The 21,631-nt window shown below is 43.8% G+C and overlaps 1 protein-coding gene across 3 annotated transcripts in view; it reads left to right on the top strand.

The window, feature by feature from the left end:
- The first annotated feature begins 7,545 nt into the window (after positions 1 to 7,545).
- LOC135914604 (prolyl 3-hydroxylase 3-like) overlaps positions 7,546 to 21,631 on the top strand; it is an 80,349-nt gene continuing 66,263 nt past the window's right edge. For 2 of the 3 annotated variants that reach the window (XM_070525270.1, XM_070525269.1), the window contains exon 1: positions 19,879 to 20,410. In XM_070525270.1, coding sequence (XP_070381371.1) covers positions 20,033 to 20,410 — 378 coding nt within the window. In that variant the 5' untranslated portion in view covers positions 19,879 to 20,032. Of the gene's footprint in view, positions 7,758 to 19,878; positions 20,411 to 21,631 lie in introns of those variants that run through there. The other variant, XM_065447519.2, reaches the window with a different exon arrangement.

Raw genomic sequence — 21,631 nt, 5'->3', positions numbered from 1 at the left:
ATAAATCTGTAAAAGTTCTAAAAATTGACTGCAAGACATGCCGGCCTCATTCTGGAAGGAAACAGCACCATACTTATCTATACATTGCTCCGGACTTGGTCTCCCTCTTCGGAGGCTTCCTTCCTTCAGCGAGACACTCCGCCAGAATCTGCAAGATCCTACGTTCCTAGTGGAACCACCAAGCGCGACTCTGCAGGCAGTACCTTTCGGTACAACTTCAGAGCGGCGCAGGGCGCTACACAGATAATGGTCTGCATCGCCAGTACTTTCGGTTGGCGGACCAGACAACTGAATTCCTTTGGCAGCAACAACTACGTAGACTCCGAGAACAGCAGCCACAAAAGAAGCGGTCGGCCCCGCAGAACCTCGTCCATATTCCAGAGTCTGTTGCTTTGCCTGAAGATATTCGAAAAGTCCTATCACAGATTTATCTTAATTCCACCTTTATCACTTGGGATAACCAATGTTTTTTGCAGAAGAGCGAAGTTTGTATTGGCTCTTGCATTGCTCCCATTCTTAGTGACTTGTTTTTATCCTGTTTAGACCATGACATTTCTTTACAAGTGCAAGGCACTGCAGTTTTTAAAACATTTAGATACGTTGATGACTTTTTAATTTTCATTGACTGCTCTTCTGATGCCTTCATTCTGGAAGCTAAGAAAGCGTTAGAAACGTTTCAGAAGTGCTTAGCCCCCCTTCAAACTACTCATGAGATGCCGGCAGATAGGTCTCTTCGTTTTCTTGATCTTCGCCTGAATTTTCAGGACTGCCACACGTGTTGGTCGTACGAGCCGCGAGCCAACAAACCACTTCTGCCGTATACGTCCGCACATTCTAAGCTTGTTAAGCGGGCCATTGTCAGTTTGTGCTTCAAGAATGCCCTTAGCAAGTCTTGCTGCCATGTTGTGGACGTAAGCTTAGAAGCGCAAACTTTACGGTTGTCCTTGGCTGGATATCCTAGGGTGGTGCTAGTGTCTGTCGCGGAACGCATCTTAAGAGAAGCGCGATCCAGTACGCAAAAGTCAGTTGCCGATGCCCCTCCTGGCACACGCCCTAAAGTTAGTGTCATACCTTACATGCACGGGATTTCCCACAACTTGAAAAAGATTGCCCAAAGAGCGAATGTAAGAGTTGTTTTTTCTGCTCCCGACAAGCTCGGCAGGCTTTGCAGGCTGACGGATCCAAATGCCGTCCCTTCCGATAAGTGCAGAAAGCATCACCGAAAAAAGTTTGTCGAGTGTGTACACCGGGTGGTGTACAGCCTTCCGCTTTCATGTGGCAAGAAATATATAGGACAAACTGGGCGTTGCCTCAATGATCGGCTCCGTGAGCACAGGAACAATGTTAAAAACGGCTCTGGCGGTTTCTTGGCGATCCACTGTCGCGATCATGGGTGCAAACCTCTTGAGGATCAATGTACGATTGTTTCCCGTGGCAGCACGCAGCTCATCCGTGAATATCTGAAGCACAGACGATCGCAAAATTGGGTGATGCGTGTGTCAGCTTCCCGTCTCTAGCTCTCACAGAAAAAGAATTACGTTACTTGGACGCGGCATCACACGACACGTAACCATGTTACATGATTTCGCACTTCATTTCCGTGTAAGCGCATGCGCGATCTACGTGCAAGCCATGTATAAAATGACGCAGTGGCACAATAAACTTCGTTGAACGTTTGCGCTTGGTGTGTCGTCTTCTTTCACGTCCGTGTCGTTTTTTATGTCGCGCAATATCATTTAAGCAATGGATTACCAACTTGCCCGGAATGCTGCTCTCATTCTCTTCTGCATCCTGCAAATTCCTGCTTTAGATGGCTGGTTATCAGATGCGCTAACATACAGGCATCAGCCTTCTTTTTAGTCTAGTGTGCCAAGTTACCACTAAGATTATATTATTATTATTATTATTATTATTATTATTATTATTATTATTATTATTATTAGAATCATCACTTTGACCAGATTGATTGTGTTGAAGCCAGCGTGACACATAATTCAAAATATTTCTGGGGCTTTGTGGGCTCTCTCTTCTAAAAAGAGTGCCAAAGATGTACGTCTTCTTCATGAAAATAGTGGTGTTGTCTCGAACACTGCTGATGCCTTTGCAGAACATTTCTGTTTGCTACATGGTGTGAAATATGCTTCAAGTAACCATCCTTTTCAGTCTGGCGCAGTGTATGCTAACAGTCAATGAAAACCTCGTTTCCAAGTATATGAAGTGCCTTAAACTTTGCCTTAACCTTTCCCTTTCTTGTGGTGTTGATGGTATTTCCTCCACAGAGCTTAACCCTTTGAGACACCGTCTACAGAATTGTGCACAGCAGGAGCGTGCATCAATAGCAAAAGCACTGATGAAAGTAATGGTATTTAAAATGTGTTTCATACATTTGAAACACTTGTTATTGGAACTGTACTGCAATTTTGAATAATGTGCAGAATGTTTTAACAAAATGAGTGGGAAGGTAGACGGCTGGGTGTTGTTACTCTGTGTCAGTATGTTGTATGTAGCGGGTTCACTTCTGTCATTGTTTTTTACAATGTCGTGCACCAGGCATAATTGTCAAGTGGCTGGATAAGTGCTTTTCAAGCTTTTCAAAACACGAAATAGTACATGTTTTCATATTTTGTGTTCCTGTAGTGAGTTTTAGCATGGAGTCGAAATTTTGTAAACTTGACAAAACTCGCTAAACAATTGAAAATTCTTAACATTTGCTGCAGCTGTACACTTTCTACGATTCTGAGGATGCAAGAGATGTGGTGAAAGCAACTTTTCAATCAATGGGATAAAGTGGTGTCTGAAAGGGTTAAGACGTATGGAAGCATACTTGTTCCTCGTTCTCACAAGCATCTTCAATAGTTCCCTAAAGTCTAGTACCTTTTCTAGCACTCGAAAGGTAGCATGAACATTGGCCATGCAAAAATCAGGTGTTAGGTGTGCAGTTACTAACTGCCGACCTATATCTATCCTCTTCAGTCCGTCAGGTGTTTGAATCTATATGCGATTCCTCGCTTTCTGTTAGTGCTAAGAGCATTTTAATAAATGAACAGCATCACTTTGTGTGCCGACATTTCAGACTGTCAACTGTGTTCACCACTGCATCGACTTCCACAAAGACATTTTTTCACTCTCAAACTGGTACAGAAGCAATAAGTACTCTTAAATGCTTCCAACACTATGGCATTAAGTTATATGCACAAAACGCACCATGTGAAATTTTGATACACCCTACGTGATGCTCCACTTCTTAGGGTCGATGAAATGAAAGATCTTGGTGTGTACTTCGACAAAATGCTAAGCTTCTCTTCACATAGATAATTACACAAGATGCCCTTCACGCTCTTGGAATTGCATGATTTCCACTCACCTGTTGTATGTGGCTCCAACTACTAGAGTATGCCTCTGTAAGAGGGGGGTGCAATGAGCAAATCTAATTCTGACCTAAGTTTTAAGATTAAGATTAATTCTGACCTAAGTTTTAAGATTAAGATTTAAGATTTAAGTTTTAAGATTAATTAAGCACACCTTTTGTTCCTGTATAAGCTGGTCCATGACATTATACATTCCTTAAAGCTTCTTGATCCTATGCATTTGTTTGTGCCGCAACAGTATACCAGGTAGCATTCCACATTCGTTGCCTGGGCTTGTTACAAGATTGTGCTAATAAGACTCGACTCCAAAACAAACTTCAGAGTTCATTTTCTGTGTTTTGTGTATCTGTAGATAATCACGTAGGATTAACTCCCTTTTACTTTTCCGCGTTTCCATTTTTCCCTATTTGTTTCTCTATCTTCTATTTTTTTTGTCTACTACATTCATGTTTTCTGTACATTTTGTCTCACATAGTGCTCGTTAAGTGCACCTGTACAAAGGCTCTCTAGCTGTTCTTGGGCACTACAATAAAAATTTGAATGATTGATTATTATCGTAGTATAAAATTGTGCTGTTTAAGTATGTACTAGTATACTATTTCAGTGCAGTAGCTTTTGTGCAATTAAAAAAAGGGCATGAATTAAGAAGAGAGAGAGAAAATGATAAATGAAAGGTAGGGAGGTTAACCAGGACTGAGCCCGGTTGGCTACCCTACACTGGGGAAAGGGAAAGGAGGACGGAAAGATTAAAAGAAAAGAAAGTCCACTGGGGATATCAGTCGGTCACTCAGTTTGGATCACAGACGCTGACTCAATCCGATATCTTGCAAATATCGCAGCAGCGCTTTTGTGGCCTTTTGTAGCTGCGACATGCGAGGGCATGGTCCCAAGATCTAGTTCAAGGTGAACGGCTTTCCATCTAGCTGATTGAGAGCTGTGCAGAGGTCTTGCCTTTCATCTTCAAAAGATGGGCAGTAGCACAGTAGGTGTTCTATGGTTTCCTCGACACCGCAGGCATTGCACTCGGCGCTATCAGCCATTCCAATCAAAAATGCATATGCATTGGTGAATGCGACGCCCAAACGTAAGCGGCACAGCACTGTTTCCTCATTTTGCGGAAGACCTGGTAACAGCCGCAGTTGCATAGAAGGATCGGGGGAATGCAATCGATGTTGAGTGAATTCAGGTGTGTGCCACTTTTCCAATGTCAAAAGAGTGCGCTAGCTTGCCTAAGTGTTGGGCTGCATCGGTCCACGATAAAGGTATAGAAATAAGGGTTGCTCCTTTGTGGGCTTTCCTAGCAGCTTCGTCAGCGAGGTCGTTGCCGGAGATACCGCAATGACCAGGCAGCCACTGAAACACGACGTCGTGTCCTTTCATGATCATGTGATGGTGCATTTCTCGTATCTTCGACACGAGTTGTTCACATGACCCGCGACGAAGAGATGACAGAAGACATTGTAAGGCCGCCTTTGAATCGCAGAATATTGCCCACCGATTAGCTGGTTGGTTATTAATATAATCAACGGCACCTCGGAGGGCAACAAGCTCCGAACCGGCCGATGTTGTCAAGTAAGAAATCTTGTATTGGATGCTTAGTGATCGCGATGGTATAACCACTGCGCTGGTGGAGCTGGCCTGAGTAGAAGAACCATCCGTATATATGTGGACTCTATCAAAGTAGAAAGTGTGCAAACAATCCAGAGCTGCTTGCTTCAAGGCCAATGTAGGCAGGACGGTCTTCTTTCTTATCCCTGGAACCGTAAGACGCACTTGAGGTTGTTTTAAACACCACAAAGCTGAGGTTGAACATGCTGAGGGTGTGAAGCCTGATGGTAAGGAGGCACGATGGATGCTGACCTTGTTGGAGAAGGACGCCTGTGGTCGTGGTTCTGGCATGAATTAAGAAAGTGCAATAATATGCTATGTGCCTGATCATATGCATTGTGCTATTAATTTCTTCTGAGTTTTAATAATGGCTGGCTACTGTATGTAGTGTTGTGCAATAAAATAATATGCCACAGCAATTATTGCGTGCCTTGCAGAACAAATTGAATATATCTTTCTCAGTCAAAACATCATGGCAGGCTGAAAACAATAAACTGCAATTTTTCTTTTTGTGGTGACGAAGTGTGTAAATTGTGAAAATAACCTGTTTATATATTTCTGATACTATGCAAATGAGCTGCTCCCATACATTGGAATAAGTGCTTCAATAGTATGACTTGGCAACGGGCAACGAAAGACTCCTATCAAAACCCTCTAATTCTCAAGCTTGTATTATCTGACGGTATGTCATTTCATTAATGTAAAGAAAGGCAAACTTGATGTGTGGAAACCAGTTACAATATAACATGGCCCTTGCACTGTGAAAATGTTTTGTAGCAATACACTCAACGTGAAGGCCTCCGGATGCGGTGTTGATGCATCAAAACAACCTAGAATATATAATGGAGGTGCTCCATGGGCTAGATTTGGCAGAATCAAGAATTGGGGGGAGACAAGATACGAATTAAATATATTTTAGCTATTCTAGTTTTTCTTTTTTTTGTGTGAGTGCTACAGGTGTTTCAATTTCGCTTTGCTGATTTTCTCAGAACCCACTTTTTCATGTTTCTCTCATGCACCAACAAGCATAATTATATTGACACGGATGCTGTATCTGTATCCGGTTACCGTATTTCACCGGCTAAAAAATGTTAAACGTTATCGCTCAGTGCAGGATGCGCCTGAACCTATCGCAAGTTTCGCGAATGCTATCGATGGTCTGTCTGTTGTCGACGAACATTGCTAATCTGATTGCATACGCGACACGAATTGTGTTGTAGTTTCTGGAAGGCGCGCGGGCACCAGCGAATAGGCTGTAACTTTCGACGACTGACGTATGCAAACCGACGCGCTTGACCAGCAGATGAGATTTTCTACGATTCCCGACATTGCTCGCCGCTATCGTTGCGATTGAGCCGGCACTATTTATTTACCGTCACTACTACGTGGCAATATTTCCAACACAGATTTTTTTCAGTTATACGTTGCACGCCTAATTCTTGCATAGTTGGCTGTGCAATAAGCTACCAAAAAATGAAATGGTACAATAGTTTTTGATATATGTCATCGTCATGCAGGTGTTTGCAAAGCGATCTTGCAGACAGACGACGCGCGTGCGCTGATGTCGATATTTTGTACACTATTGTTACTTCAAAAATAAAAACAAACTTGCGGCAGGTGTATATTCATTATTGAAACGTGTTTTTTATATCTAAAAGCACATACAGATCACTAACTTATTGTTTCAAGCTTAGTTTACAGCAGGCTGTTTTAGGCCGAACTTTGACGGATGAAGACGGAATAGTCCGGCAACAGTGCGCCGCAGCTGAGGAGCGAGCTTCGGCGCGCGTCCCCAGTGGTTGCGCGCCCTTTCCCTCCAGCCGAAGCGAAGCGACGCGTTCGCTTGCCAGCGCGCGCCGAAGCTTTCGGCGCGTGCCAGTGGTTGGGGCATAAAGCTTTTACGAGATAATCTCGAACCCAGGCGTGGCGGCAACCGCTCCTTACGTGAGGACGGGTGAAGGGAGCTTTCAGAGTATGCTTGCTTCCTCCATCGGTCCTTCGCTGTAAGGAGGCTTCACGTAAGGTTAGGAAGCGCTCGAAGGAAAGGAACGTTTCATTGTTTGGGCCTAAGCATTTTTAGAGTATTATTTAATTTTTGTAATAATTTTCATAGGTCAGCATCAATATAACGAAGTTGGTAAAATTGGCACTTCAATTCGTTATAAAAATGTTGTATTGTAATTCGACGTCTCAGGAAGCCAAGTACGGCCGCCGACAAATTTTGCTTACCCGGAAACGACCCTAAAATTTTCCTAATTGCCGGGTTATAGATAAATTGACTTTCAATGGGAAAATTTTTCACCGACGATTCATCATCATCAGCCTAGTTATGCCCACTGCAGGGCAAAGGCCTGTCCCATACTTCTCCAACTACCCCGGTCACGTACTAATTGTGGCCATGTTGTCCCTGCAAACGTCTTAATCTCCATCTCCGTCTCAATCTCCGTCTTAATCTGCCTTATAAGCGACTGCCCTGGAACGGCGATCATCACTTAGGCAGCAGTGGTTGCGGCTTGCGAACCACTTCTAACCATTCTCTGCATATTTGTGCAGATTTCGTGTGCATCTGATTCCCGGCGCCATCTGTGTAACAACGATCCTATCAAGACCCACACGTGTAAAGCCTGCGACCCCAGCACCGTCATCACTGCATCGCATGCAGCGCCGCCTACAGAGGGATCCTGCCTTATAAGCGACTGCCCTGGAACGGCGATCATCACTTAGGCAGCAGTGGTTGCGGCTTGCGAACCACTTCTAACCATTCTCTGCATATTTGTGCAGGTTAGTGTTTCTGAAATTTTCCTCGTAGCCCATAAGTTTCCGCTGCCACCACTGCTGCTGCTCTTTGCTTTTTGTGTTTATCTGCGTAATTCTACGAGATGCCCACTAATTCCGAGTTAGCGAAAGAACTTGAGATTCTCCGTTCTGAAGTCGCAGAAATGCGTCAAAGTCTCAGTGTGTTTAATGAATTGTACGAATCTGTGAAGGCAAGAAATGACAACCATCTCCAAGAAAACAAATCCTTGAGAGACGATAACAAGTCTTTGATTGATAGTAACAAAAGCCTTTCACAACGAGTAGCTGACCTTGAGCAGTATTCCAGGCAAAATAACGTAGAAATTAAAGGTATTCCAAAGACTGAAGGAGAAAGCTGCCTAACAATTATCTAGGCTTTGGGTGACAAGACTGGGTGCCCTGTCACTGCTGGTGACATTGACATTGTTCACCGCGTGCCTGCCAAACAAGGAACCAACATTATCGCGCGGTTCTGCTCACGAACAAAGAAGGCTGCTTCCAAAGCGCGTAAAGCAAGACTCACAACAACTACAGCAGGGCTATCACATAAACCACCCACTTCCATTTTTGTTAATGATCACCTCACACCCGATAATAAGCGGCTTTTTGCGCAGGCGCTAGAGCTCAAGAAGTCTAAAGGATGTAAATTTCTATGGACCGATAACTGTGCCATTAAGGCAAGAAAGTCGGAGAACAGCCGTGTTCATCGCATATGTAGTGTAAATGATCTGTCAATCTTCAAATAAGTTCTTCCTTGCTTACACTAACGTCTAATTCATCATGGCTGACTCAGTTTTTACTCTTGACGAAGCGAAAGCTCTCATTGAGGAAAAACAACCCACTTTATCCTTAATACATTGGAACATCCGCAATATTCGTAGGCATCACGATGATCTCATCGCTCTTCTTTGCAGTCTTGATCATGCATTCTCTTTAGTATGCTTATCTGAAACGTGGTTATCATCTCATGACGGGAATCTATACGGTCTTTCAGGCTACACTCCTGAATATTGTCATCGTGAAGGTTATCGTAGTGGCGGTTCGGCCATTTTAGTAAAATCTTCATTGTCATATAAACGTCGCCATGATCTTTTTTTTCGTCATTGCCTCTGTGAATCCGTATGGCTAGAAGTAGAGAGTAATAACCTGCAGCTGCCTACCAAACGTAACATCATAATTGCACGCATTTATCGCTCACCTTCTTCCTCTTACATCGAATTTTGTAAAGAATTTGAGCAGTTACTAAACACAGTCACTGATGAAAACAAGGATATTGTGATATGTGGTGACATTAACATCCACATTATCAGCCCTGACAGTCAATGTTGCTCTGAGTACTTACGTACTTATCTTAGCTGCGGTCTCTCCTCACAAATTACAGCTCCAACGAGGTGTGAAATAGGCTGACCTAATACTTTAGTTGACCATGTACTCTCTAGCATACCTACTGATCTTAGCACAGCTGGAATAGTGGAATATGCCGTAACAGACCATTACCCTATATATTTTTGCATAGGTTCCGTAACGCCTTCTCAACCAGCAAAATATGTCAGGACTTTCTTTGATTCTAATAAATTCACTTGTATGATTCGTGCAATTGACTGGACTGACGTGCTTGAAGAGCAATGTGGCGAAAGGGCTTTTGAATCTTTTTTCGCGAAAATATCTGAATGCTCTAACTTATGCACAAGTAACACTATGGTGACGCGTTGGTTTAGCTCACCAAGAAAGCCTTGGATTAGTGATTCTTTATTGCGGTCCATTAAAAAAAGAGATAATCTTCGTAAGAAACTTAAAGTCCAGCCATTAAATAATGCGTTGCGATTGCGCTTCCACACATATTCAAATGTTCTAACAGCCACTTTAAAAGATTTCAAGCGTAATTACTACGAAAATAAAATTAGAAAAAATGGAAGTGATACCAGACGAAACTGGCAGGTTATTAAAGAATTCTTAAACATCAGTAAAACTAAAAATCGCATATCGTGCATGAACCACAATTCTGCTAATATTACTGACCCTCAAGACATAGCTAATGTTTTCAGTGACCATTTTAGTATTGCAGACGGTAGTCAGCCTGATTCAACGTTGCTTAGTTTTCCGCGCTGTTCTCATTCATTTTACCTGTTCCCCACATCTCTGGAAGTATGTAACACTATCAATTCTCTTAAAACAACCGGTCCGGGCTTCGACTTGATACGTCCCTCTAGCATTAAGCTTGTGTCTAATGAAATCTCACCTGCGTTAGCAGATATAGTAAATAGACTATTTATAGATGGCATCTTTCCTAACCGCCTCAAGACAGGTAAAATAATCCCAGTATTTAAAAAAGGTGACCATAAGTGCACAAGTAATTATCGTCCTATCTGCATTTTGTCTTTCTTTAGTAAGGTCATCGAAAAACTTATACATATTCGCTGAACTAAATACTTATCCAAATTTAATCTTTTAACTCCTGATCAATTTGGTTTTCGTGACAATTTTTCAACTGAATTAGCGCTTATTACATTTACTGAGAGGGTCAACTTAGCCATCGATCAAGGCCTCTTAGTTGGTGCTCTCTTTATTGATTTCACGAAGGCGTTTCATACAATTAACCATCGTATTCTTTTAAGTAAACTTGAATCATATGGCATTTCTGGACCGCCTTTACAAATAATTCGCAACTACCTAATTAACCGACAATATATAGTCGAATTTAATGGTGTCTTGTCCTCTTCGAAAACTGTAAATACAGGTGTCCCCCAGAGATCAATACTTGGGCCACTTTTATTTCTCATATTCATTAATGACTTGCCAGACATATTAACACATGCGCACTGCCTTCTTTACGCTGATGACGCCACCATTTTCGCATCTGATAAAAATTTATTTGCATTGCAGGATAAACTCAACGCTGACCTAACGAATGTTCATTCATGGTGTGTAAAAAACAAGCTAACCATTAACTCATCTAAGACAACATTTATGGTATTCCATTCTTCAAAATCTTTGCACATTGATTCTATTGTAGTGTCTCTAAATAATAATGTATTTGCAAGATCCACGTCTACTAAATTTCTTGGTGTAGTACTAGATGAAAACCTAAAGTTCCAGTGTCATATTCAATCACTCATTCAAAAAATCTCATTTGGTATTCACATCATAATAAAAACTCGCTCTTTATTCCAGCAAACCATTCTCATGTCCTTATATTACGCGTATATACACAGTCATCTCTCATACTGCCTGTCATCTTGGGGCAATAGATATACCACACATCTTCATCAGTTAGAAGTTTTGCAAAAGCAGGCATTACGATTAATTGCATTCCAATCGCATACATCTCCCTCTGCTCCAATATTCCGTTCCCTAAATGTTTTACCTTTACGCATGTTATTCAATCATAAGCTGTCACTACTTATGTTTCGTCTTATAAATACCCAGTTAATATTCCAGGTTTTAGTCGCTCTAGCCTCATCAATTATAACAACACAAGATTTTCAGCTCAACTCAATCTTCTTCTTCCAAAAGCAAGAACTAACTATGGGAAATTTACCGTCGCGTTTTCAGGCGTTTCTGTTTGGAATTCTATACCATCTACATTATTATCTACATTATTATCATTCAAACGTAGAACGAAGAAGCATTTCATGAACACTTTATCTGACGCGTAGCATAATTTAACAAACATAGAACTAATTAGTATGTTGTTCACTTTACCATTACGCAATGTACTTTTCAATTACCGAGTTACTAAATTTTGCCTTAATTGATACTTCTCCTCGTTGTTAGCTTTACGTGCCATTTATCCTCGTTTAAATTGTTGCATGTTATTTTTAAGATTTCTTCAATTATTTTTTCTTTTTAACTCTGTGAATATACCTGTGATATTGTTAACAGATTTTTTTTCTATCTTATCGTTTATTTCCGATGTAGAAACTGTATAATATATGACATGACTCACTGTTTGCCACGATCCTACTATCCCCTTTTCATGTTTTGTTAGGAGGTCCCCCCGACAGTTGTTACTTCGGGACCTCCGAATGTGTACTTATACCCATCTTGTATTTCTTTTTTCAAAAATAAATATTGATTGAATGTCATCCGCCCACCTAACTTTCTGCCGCCCCCTGCTACGCTTCCCTTCCCTTGGAGTCCAGTCCGTAACCCTTAATGACCATCGGTTATCTTCCCTCCTCATTACATGTCCGGCCCATGCCCATTTCTTTTTCTTGATATCAACTAAGATGTGATTTACCCGCGTTTGTTGCCTCACCTAATCTGCTCTTTTCTTATCCCTTAACGTTACACCGATCATTCGGCTTTCCATAGCTCGTTGCGTCGTCCTCAATTTCAGCAGAACCCTTTTCGTAAGCCTCCAGGTTTCTGCTCCATATTTGAGTACTGGTAACACACAGCTGTTATACACTTTCCTATTGAGGGATAGTAGCAACCTGCTGTTCATCATTTGAGAATGCCTGCCAAACGCACCCCAGCCCATTCTTATTCTTCTGGTTATTTCAGTCTCATGATCCGGATCCGTGGTCACTACCTGCCCTAAGTAGATGTATTCCCTTACCACTTCCAGTGCCTTGCTACCTATCGTAAACTGCTGTTCTCTTCCGAGACTGTTAAACAATACTTTAGTTTTCTGCAGATTAATTTTCAGACCCCCCCTTCTGCTTTGCCTCTCCAGGTCAGTGAGCGTGCATTGCAATTGGTCTCCTGAGTTGCTAAGCAAGGCAATATCTTCAGCGAATCGCAAGTTGCTAAGGTATTCTCCATCAACTTTTATCCCCCATTCTTCCAACTCCAGGTCTCTGAATACCTCCTGTAAACACGCTGTGAATAACATTGGAGAGATCGTATCTCCCTGTCTGACGCCTTTCTTTATTGGGATTTTGTTGCTTTCTTTGTGGAGGACTACGGTGGCTGTGGAGCCGCTATAGATATCTACCAGTATTTTTACATATGGCTCATCTACACCCTGATTCCGTAATGCCTCCATGAGTGCTGAGGTTTCGACTGAATCAAACGCTTTCTCGTAATCAATGAAAGCTATATGTAAGGGTTGGTTATATTCTGCACATTTGTCTATCACTTCATTGATAGTGTGAATATGGTCTATTCTTGAGTAGCCTTTACGGAATCTTGCCTGGTCCTTTGGTTGACAGAAGTCTAAGGTGTTCCTGATTGAATTTGCGATTACCTTAGTAAATACTTTGTAGGCAACGGACAGTAAGCCGATCGGTCTATAATTTTTCAAGTCTTTGGCGTCCCCTTTCTTATGGATTAGGATTATGTTAGCGTTCTTCCAAGACTCCGGTACGCTCGAGGTTATGAGGCATTGCGTATACAGGGTGGCCAGTTTCTCTAGAACAATCTGACCACCATCCTTCAACAAATCTGCTGTTACCTGATCCTCCCCAGCTGCCTTCGCCCTTTGCATAGCTCCTAAGGCTTTCTTTACTTCTTCTGGCGTTACCTGTGGGATTTCAAATTTCTCTAGGCTATTCTCTCTTCCACGATGGTCGTGGGTGCCACTGGTACTATATAAATTTCTGTAGAACTCCTCAGCCACTTGAACTATCTCATCCGTATTAGTAACGATATTGCCGGCTTTGTCTCTCAACGCACACATCTGATTCTTGCCTATTCCTAGTTTCTTCTTCACTGTTTTTAGGCTACCTCCGTTCCTGAGAGCCTGTTCTATTCTATCCATATTATAGTTCCTGATGTCCGCTGTCTTACGCTTGTTGAGTACTATTCTAGCTGTAGGGTTAGAGGCTTTCATACATTGGCGGTTCTTTATCAGATATTTCATCTCCTGCGATAGCTTACTGATTTCCTGTCTAATGGCGTTACCACCGACTTCTATTGCGCACTGCTTAATGATGCCCATGAGATTGTCGTTCATTGCATCAACACTAAGGTCCTCTTCCTGAGTTAAAGGAGGAGACTTGAGGAGACCAATTGCAATGCATGCTCACTGACCTGGAGAGGCAAAGCAGAAGGGTGGGTCTGAAAATTATACTGCAGAAAACTAAAGTATTGTTTAACAGTCTCGGAAGAGAACAGCAGTTTACAATAGGTAGCGAAGCACTGGAAGTGGTAAGGGAATACATCTACTTAGGGCAGGTAGTCACCACGGATCCGGATCATGAGACTGAAATAACCAGAAGAATAAGAATAGGATGGTATGCGTTTGGCAGACATTCTCAAATCATGAACAGCAGGTTGCCACTATCCCTCAAAAGGAAAGTGTATAACAGCTGTGTGTTACCAGTACTCACATATGGGGCAGAAACCTGGAGGCTTACGAAAAGGGTTCTGCTGAAATTGAGGACGACGCAACGAGCTATGAAAAGAAGAATGAGGGGTGTAACGTTAAGGGATAAGAAAAGAGCAGATTAGGTGAGGCAACAAACGCGGGTAAATCACATCTTAGTTGATATCAAGAAAAAGAAATGGGCATGGGCCGGACATGTAATGAGGAAGGAAGATAACCGATGTTCACTAAGGGTTACGGACTGGATTCCAAGGGAAGGGAAGCGTAGCAGGGGGCGGCAGAAAGTTAGGTGGGTGGATGACATTAGGACGTTTGCAGGGACAACATGGCCACAATTAGTACGTGACCGGGGTAGTTGGAGACGTATGGGAGAGGCCTTTGCCCTGAATGTGGCGTAACTACGCTGATGGTGATGGTGGTGGTGATGCATACAGAAACTCGGGTGCCGCCAAACCAGATGAGCTTTGACAGATTTTCATACTGAGATTTATAAAGGTCTTCAAGGAGAATGTTCCTCCTGGCTATTTTCTTGACTTTGTATGCAGGACCTAAAGTGTCAGTCAGGCATTTTGCGACAACAAAAGGTGATACTGTTCTTATGGTCTTGTCGCGGGATTCACTGTGAATCACGTGGAAATTTGGAAAAATTTCAGCGGGCTTAGTAAAAAGTCGAATCATTCAACGGTGCGCCTTCTTTTCGTGAGAGGGCAATCAAGGAGTCAGGATAATGAGGAAGCTATGCAAATTGAAGTGATTTTGGTGGTGCTGCCGGCTGTAACCGCGGAGCCTAAGAAGGGGACGCGACAGGCATTGTGAATAAACAAGACCTGCCTATGCAAGCTGTACACAACCACTACAGTCAAATATGATATAACCAAGGTTGGTTATTTCACACAAGGTTATCCCTAGCTTCCTGGAGGATCAGAAATTCAGAAGTGAGAAGACAGGAAACACCTAAAGCGAGAGAGAAAGCCGAAGATCGAAGAGGAGGGTAGGAAACCGCAACTACTGGTTTCCCCCGCGTGGGTCAGTCCGAGCGTGCCACCTAGGTGAAGCAGAGACCAAATAAGTTTGTTGACTCGGCCGAGGGGCCATAAAGGTCCTAACACTCGACCTCAGCTCAACACCTAGAATCGCCTTTTCCCCGGACATGGCTAAGCCGAGCACGGCTACACGCGGGAGGGTCCAACCCTCATTTGCTCGAGTACGTGGTGTCGCAACACACCAAAGCGTGGATTAAACGTTTAAACAACTGGCTTTCCTGAAATCAGGTACGGCGCAATTCGTCATTCATTGAAAAAAGCATTTCTTCAATGTTTACAACAGAGAATTATCAAGATATGTGCGAATGGTTCGGTATTGTAGTTTGAAAAGGCGTTAGGTATTTTATTAGGTCCAACCAATTTATAAGGCTTTAATGTTCAGAATAACTGTGAAGACAGGCCTTTGAATGTTATAAATTAGGAATTACTCCAAGGGAGTTAGTGTGAATTTAATGTCCTGCTCCAGCTTTGAGAATATCGAGTGACAGTAATGTTCGAAATGTTCGGCTACGAGGGAAGTATCCTCGATGAGCTAACCTCCAAAGATATATGGTCTGCTTCATTGCTATTCTCAGAGAGGTAGCTCTACAGTTTATCCAGATCATGTTGTACAATGGCCAGGGAGGTACAAGATCAAGTAGCTTTCACTTCATCTAAATTAGGTGAAGTTCGTGAATTGAAGTTGAATTGAAATTGAAGTTCGTGGAATGCCTACTGAACGTTTAAGCTGCTCGACTGTTCCGAGAAGACCCCTTTGCAAGGATACTACTTAACCTGACCGTGATGGAAAAGATTATTTCGCGTAAAGAGCCGAAATAGTATGAGGTCATTAACCGGACTTGACCTGAATGTCTGCGTGCTGCACGTTTATGCTGCAGGAAATCCCCCCTTTTGAGGGATATTATTTTCCTAACAGGTGTGTAAAAAATATATTTTTGACACAAGAGCTGAATTCGTACGAGAAAGGTTAGAACTTGTGTAGAGCATAGGAAACAGTAGGAACCTGTGTCCAGTTCAACTTCATGAAATGCTGAATGCAGCAACGTTGCTCTAACGATAACAGAAGGAACCTGAACGATCTCACCACCAACTCATGAATTTTTCAGTAGCACTGATGCATGGCATTTAGTTTTGAATGTGTCATAAGGCATCGTCAAGCCTTTGTTCTTTTCTTTTCAACACAGTAAAGGATGTGAGTGTCGAAAATACTGTTAATATAACAAAGTGTGAACTAAATGCTATTCTGAGACATAGTAATTAGTCCGTGCTGCGGTTTCCTTACTTCATTCAGATCTAAGAAGGACTAGTTCTGGTAGTGGGGAAGGAATTTTTGCGGCGCAACTCGCCTCCAAATGTTGCAAAGAAGGAGACGGCTAACGTACGTGTAGCACGAGGTCAGAGCACGCTGTGACGCTCAACCAGAGCAGCTGTTGTCTCAGTCTCTTCCGAGATCCCACAGCACCATAGCTGGCCAGCCTAAATAAACCATAGCTACGGTGGCTACCTCTTCACAAAGGCTCCCACAAATTGGTGCCAACAGACGGCCAAGCCAAGCCATGCCAGAGCCATCGCACCGACTCTGCCAAGGCTATAGGTACATGGCATCAAGGGGTGCGGCAGACGTCCCGCGGTTATAGAATGTCCGGGAATTTTTCGTCGACATGATTGACAGCTGGTTCATCCAGCTCGACAGCCACTCACATCTGAACGAGGTTCCAGGCTCCGGCTGCCTTCCAGGTTCCGGCTGTCACCCCTGCCCTGACTTCTACGAGAGCTTGCTGGCATCCGTCCTTGCTCAATACGCCACCTCGGGCGCTCAGTTACAACAGCTCTCGCGATTTGAACCGTCGTGTCCTTCCGCGTCTAATTATCCTACATCGCCTGCTACCCCCCGTGCCGATTCTCAGCCCGCACCGTCTTCCCAGCCTCAAGCCTCTACTCGGTACGTGAGCCTGCTTTCTATCTCAAAGGAAGCTGCGCGACAACTCTTTCCAAAGAATTCACTGAGCCAAACGCAACCGCTTTGAGCTACTATCCATCCCGCCGCTCACCTTCTTTGGGCATTTGGACACCTCTCTCATCACCGAATCAGAGGTTTTTCAGCGGGCTCCACTAGGGGCAAATTTCACTCTCGTAGGCACGGTGACCCCACAAGGGCAACCTTGGACATGCCTTTAGTGACCACCGCACCCCTGATGCTACCGGCACTCGAGATTTCGCCGCACGCAGCTGCAGGCGAGTCTTGCGATGTTCTGTGCTCGCACCTGCTGCAGATGCATGGTGTACCAAAATTTTGCAGGTTCAGCTGTGTCATCTTGTTTCTTCAGCTCGGGAATCACTTCTACGTCCACAACGTGAGTTTTACGCTATCACGTTTGCGCTATCTCCACGCAAGTCGGGAGCTGCAAGACGGCCTTCTTAAAAAACACGGACTTCTACCACTTCTGGGCTTCTACGAGAACCAACGGCAAGCCCTGATTTCGCACAAAGACATCACTGTGGCCGCGCCATGCTAATAACCTACGCTACCGGTCCTGCCTGGTCCGCCTCTCTCGGATTCCATGAACTCGACCCTATCAATGACGGTAGCAGCTGAGCGGCCGGGGTATCGGCCACTCCCAAGATGCCGAAGCACCATGGCGGGCAGGCCTGTATAACTCGTCTAAAATAAAACAGACTAGAAGACTCATTAGTCATGGATGAGCTGGAATGTTCTTTGTCGGTGTCCTGAGCTCCTGCAGGAGCCATGTGCTGGGACGGAATGTCGGATAATAGCTCAGGAGATTCTTTCGCGGTGGATGAACCTGTTTGTAGGGGTGAAATTGGAGGGAGAAATGGAATGTGCAGCAGAACCTGTATGAGTAACACGGAACACAGTGGCATCAGCAAGTCGAAGTGACAGTTCATAAGCTCTTGGTAGTGGATATGCATTGACCACGATGACCTTGTTTGGTTCTCGGAGATGGAAGTAAAGCCGAATAGAATTGTGATTTTCTGAGCCCCGACGAGCAGGGAAATGCACTCGCACGCTGATACGCGTCAATGACGTCAGCTGCTTCCAGTCTTTGCAGGTCAGTTTGAACATGAGTGCGGAGAACCAGGGGTAGAGAACGATGTTTTACATGGGCTGGTTGCACAGAAGCTCGTGGACGCACTTCATGGATGAAGCTCTTCACAAGGTTGTCACGAGAAGAGGTCAGTTAATCCTGCTGCGGTGTTGTGCGGTAGAGACGATGATTCGACAGCCTGATCCGCCGGAATTCCTGACACTTGGTGACGAGTGAATGAATATCCTTGAACATCGATGCACAGGGCTTAAATGGCGTCTAGGCGCAGAAGATAAATGCCTTCTTCCGTGACGTGGAGTGTAACTGCTGCAGACGTACTGTGGTATTTACCTTCCAGGGAGAAATGTGCTGAATGCGCCATTTCTTGCTGAGAGTTCCGAGTCATATCCTCAAGGCGTACACGGGAAAGCCCTTGAAATGCACTTTGTAGGTGGCGCTGTTCATGAAAGAAACCGTAGCTTCCTTATCGACGAGAAACTTGAGCCACGTACTTGCAAGGAGGACTTCGGCATCAATTGTCGCCAGATGGGAATGCGGTTCTTGCATTGTTAGCACGGGAAACTGTACTTGCTGACTCTCTTTCAGCAGAAGAGGAAACGAGCTGAGCTTTTGCAGGAGCCACTCAATGTATCAGTTCTGTGAATGACAAAATGCAGCGTAATTTTCCACTTTCTTTCAAGCACGGCAGGTAACGTGCTTGTCCGGACAGTCTGCGTCGGATGCTATGTGCTGCGTTGATCCACTTAAAAGCACTTCTTATTGGGCTAGTTGGTGGCTGTTCATTATAAAATATAAAGACGTCAAATAAATGGGCACACACAAGAGAACACAATGGACTCTGGCTTCTTGACTCGCTTTGTGAAATTCCCGCCGGGTGCCATGTTGGCCGGCTTTCCCAGATCGCCGCTTCCCGCCATGTTGTCGGGGGCCATCTCGAACCGGTGTGGTTGATCAATGATGTTGGCGAGAACCACTACCTTGAGTACCCGGGCGAGGAAGTCAATGGTTACCGATGCCATCTTACCGCTGCAGAGACACGTGATGCAGGGAGAACCATTGAATAGCGAATGTTCTTTGTAAACTTGCTCGACGTTTCACCCAATTTTTCAGCTTTCTGTAGAATCAGCGAAGGTCCTTCATAAAGAAGCATTACGCTGAATCTTGCAGGGACGACGCATTGCAAAAGTTGGTCACGCAGCGATTTCTGGGGCCCTGCTCCAAAATCGCGTGCACGTGCCAGCCGATGTATCGCGGTGATGAAATCCGGGAAACTTTCTCCTGGCTGCTGTTTGCGATCCCGGTAGATAATGGCATGTTCCAAAAAATTGGTACTGTCTTCATAATGTCTATTGAAGACGCCTATTATGTCTTCGAAACTAGTAGTACCCCGGTCTGCTTGCGACGTGAGGTCGTAGAACAAACAATGCCCCTCGAAGCCTAAGTTGGCTAGTAGAACGGCCTCTTTCCTGTAATCCAGTAAAGACTCACCGGTGGTTGCTTGTAGAAATGTTTCATAAGAACGTTTCAAAGTCAGCCACGGTACCATAGGAGTACCGGCAAAAGCAAGGAATGGCGTCATATATGGTGCAATGAACACGCCGAGAAGACTAGACAAAGGAAGCGAAGAAATTGGCGTCGGCGAAAGAAAACAGTCCGGATGCTTTCCATGCTGAACATAACAGCATGGGTGCACAACCAATATTCGAATAGTGTATACAAATATTATAACTTTATGGCTTCTTTAATTGAAATTCCGTTTAATTTTCCTTTTTTTCCCAGCTATCATGGCTTGTGCACCATAGTGGGTTGTGCCTTATCAGCTGGGGCCGATCAACTGACCAACCAACTGCAAGAGGACAAGACAGAAGAAGCCCAAATATGGTGCCGCTCACAGTCCCGATGTTCCAATTGCTCTTGAGATGTCTGCTCTCCGCTCTGTTGGGACCGGATGGCCAACAAGCAACCCCGCTGACCCGTCGGGCTGCGGTCCGGCTGTCGGCGCTTCGGAAGCTGGGGCCCTTGGACCCTCTCTGTGATCAGCGAGGTCGCGAGCGCAAATTTTGCCAGCGAGAACTTCGGCCATCCTGGGAACCAAAAGCAGGTGGCGTTAGAGGCGAGCCTCGCCCAAAGTGCAGTAGCCTCACGGGAGGTCTCATTTCTCCGGGGAGGAGTGCAGCGGGCAACGAATCAACTTCTGCGGCTGATCTGGGCACCGAGGTTGAGACATTAATTGACACGCCAGCAATTTGTCCCAAGGCAAGTGTCGCACGTATTTCATCACATCGTGAATGTTTCGATGGCGTAGCACACTTCCGCAAGGGGCGCCGTTTGGTTCACGATATGCACACTACCCGTTCAATGCCGTACAATGGTACTACGCGTGCAGCTGCTGGCCATTAGGTAACGGATTTGATTTTCATTTGCAGCAGCATTATTTCTATGGCGGCGAAATGAAAAAAAAATGTTAGTATGCTTACATTTAGCTTGCACACAAAAGAGCCCCGTATTGCCAAAATTCTCGAATATAGCGCCCTTCCTAACTCATTGTGTAGTTTTGGTCCTTAAATCCCACAATTTTTATTGCGATATCAATTATACGGGGTTTTTCACTTTATTTTTAAGGTAATTTTTTAAAAAGAGCAGCCGTGTCATGTAGCAGAATTTCGCTGCTTGAGTCAGATTAGTCGAAGAGGTAGATATTATTTGAACAAAAGATGACGCAATATTGAACTAATTAAAAGAGTGTTGCTAATTACTTTCGAACTAATTACTTTGTTTACACTACCTATTTCAATTTACGAATTTTATTGGAAATTGTTAGTCATATCTACTTAGAAGGTATTCTGAGGATGACGCCAGTTTCAAGATATGCGCTCCCAAAATCTGCGACGAAATGCATTGGTGCTCCATTAACTTTTGAGCCTCAGTGTATAAAAATGCAGCTTGTTAAAAACGTAAATCAAACAGTGGATTTTTTGGACAAGTTGGACTGCATCTACCTCGAAATGGTACAGTTTCGAAATTCTTTCGATTTGAATATACCTTTGACTTTATCGTATATTTGAACCATTGGCTTCAATTTGGATATTCCAACATGTGTGTGAGTTAATTATTAGAAAAGGTAATTAGTCAATTATGCGCATTGAATTCTAGCGTAAGTAAAGTATACCTCTTTGAATATTCGAGCTAAATAAGTAACTTTGTGCTAAACACCACTGCCTATATCTAAAAAATTCTCTGGACATTAAAATAAAGCAACCTGTATAGACACTGCAGGCATTTTCCCACCATCGTGGTGGTGCACGCAGGCAAGGCCAGTCCATTGTCCGTCGGTTAATGGGGTATAACATGCCATTTTCAACTATTTTTTGCTTGTTAAATGAAGGTCCTGGACACCTAAACAATACAAAGAAAGGTTTCATGCGTTACAGCACCCTAAATAATGTCATAATACAGCTTTTCTACAGCCACATTTGG

Source organism: Dermacentor albipictus, chromosome 9 (assembly GCF_038994185.2).
Source record: "Dermacentor albipictus isolate Rhodes 1998 colony chromosome 9, USDA_Dalb.pri_finalv2, whole genome shotgun sequence".
NCBI lineage: Eukaryota > Metazoa > Arthropoda > Arachnida > Ixodida > Ixodidae > Dermacentor > Dermacentor albipictus.
This window is presented reverse-complemented; position numbering and strand designations above follow the sequence as displayed.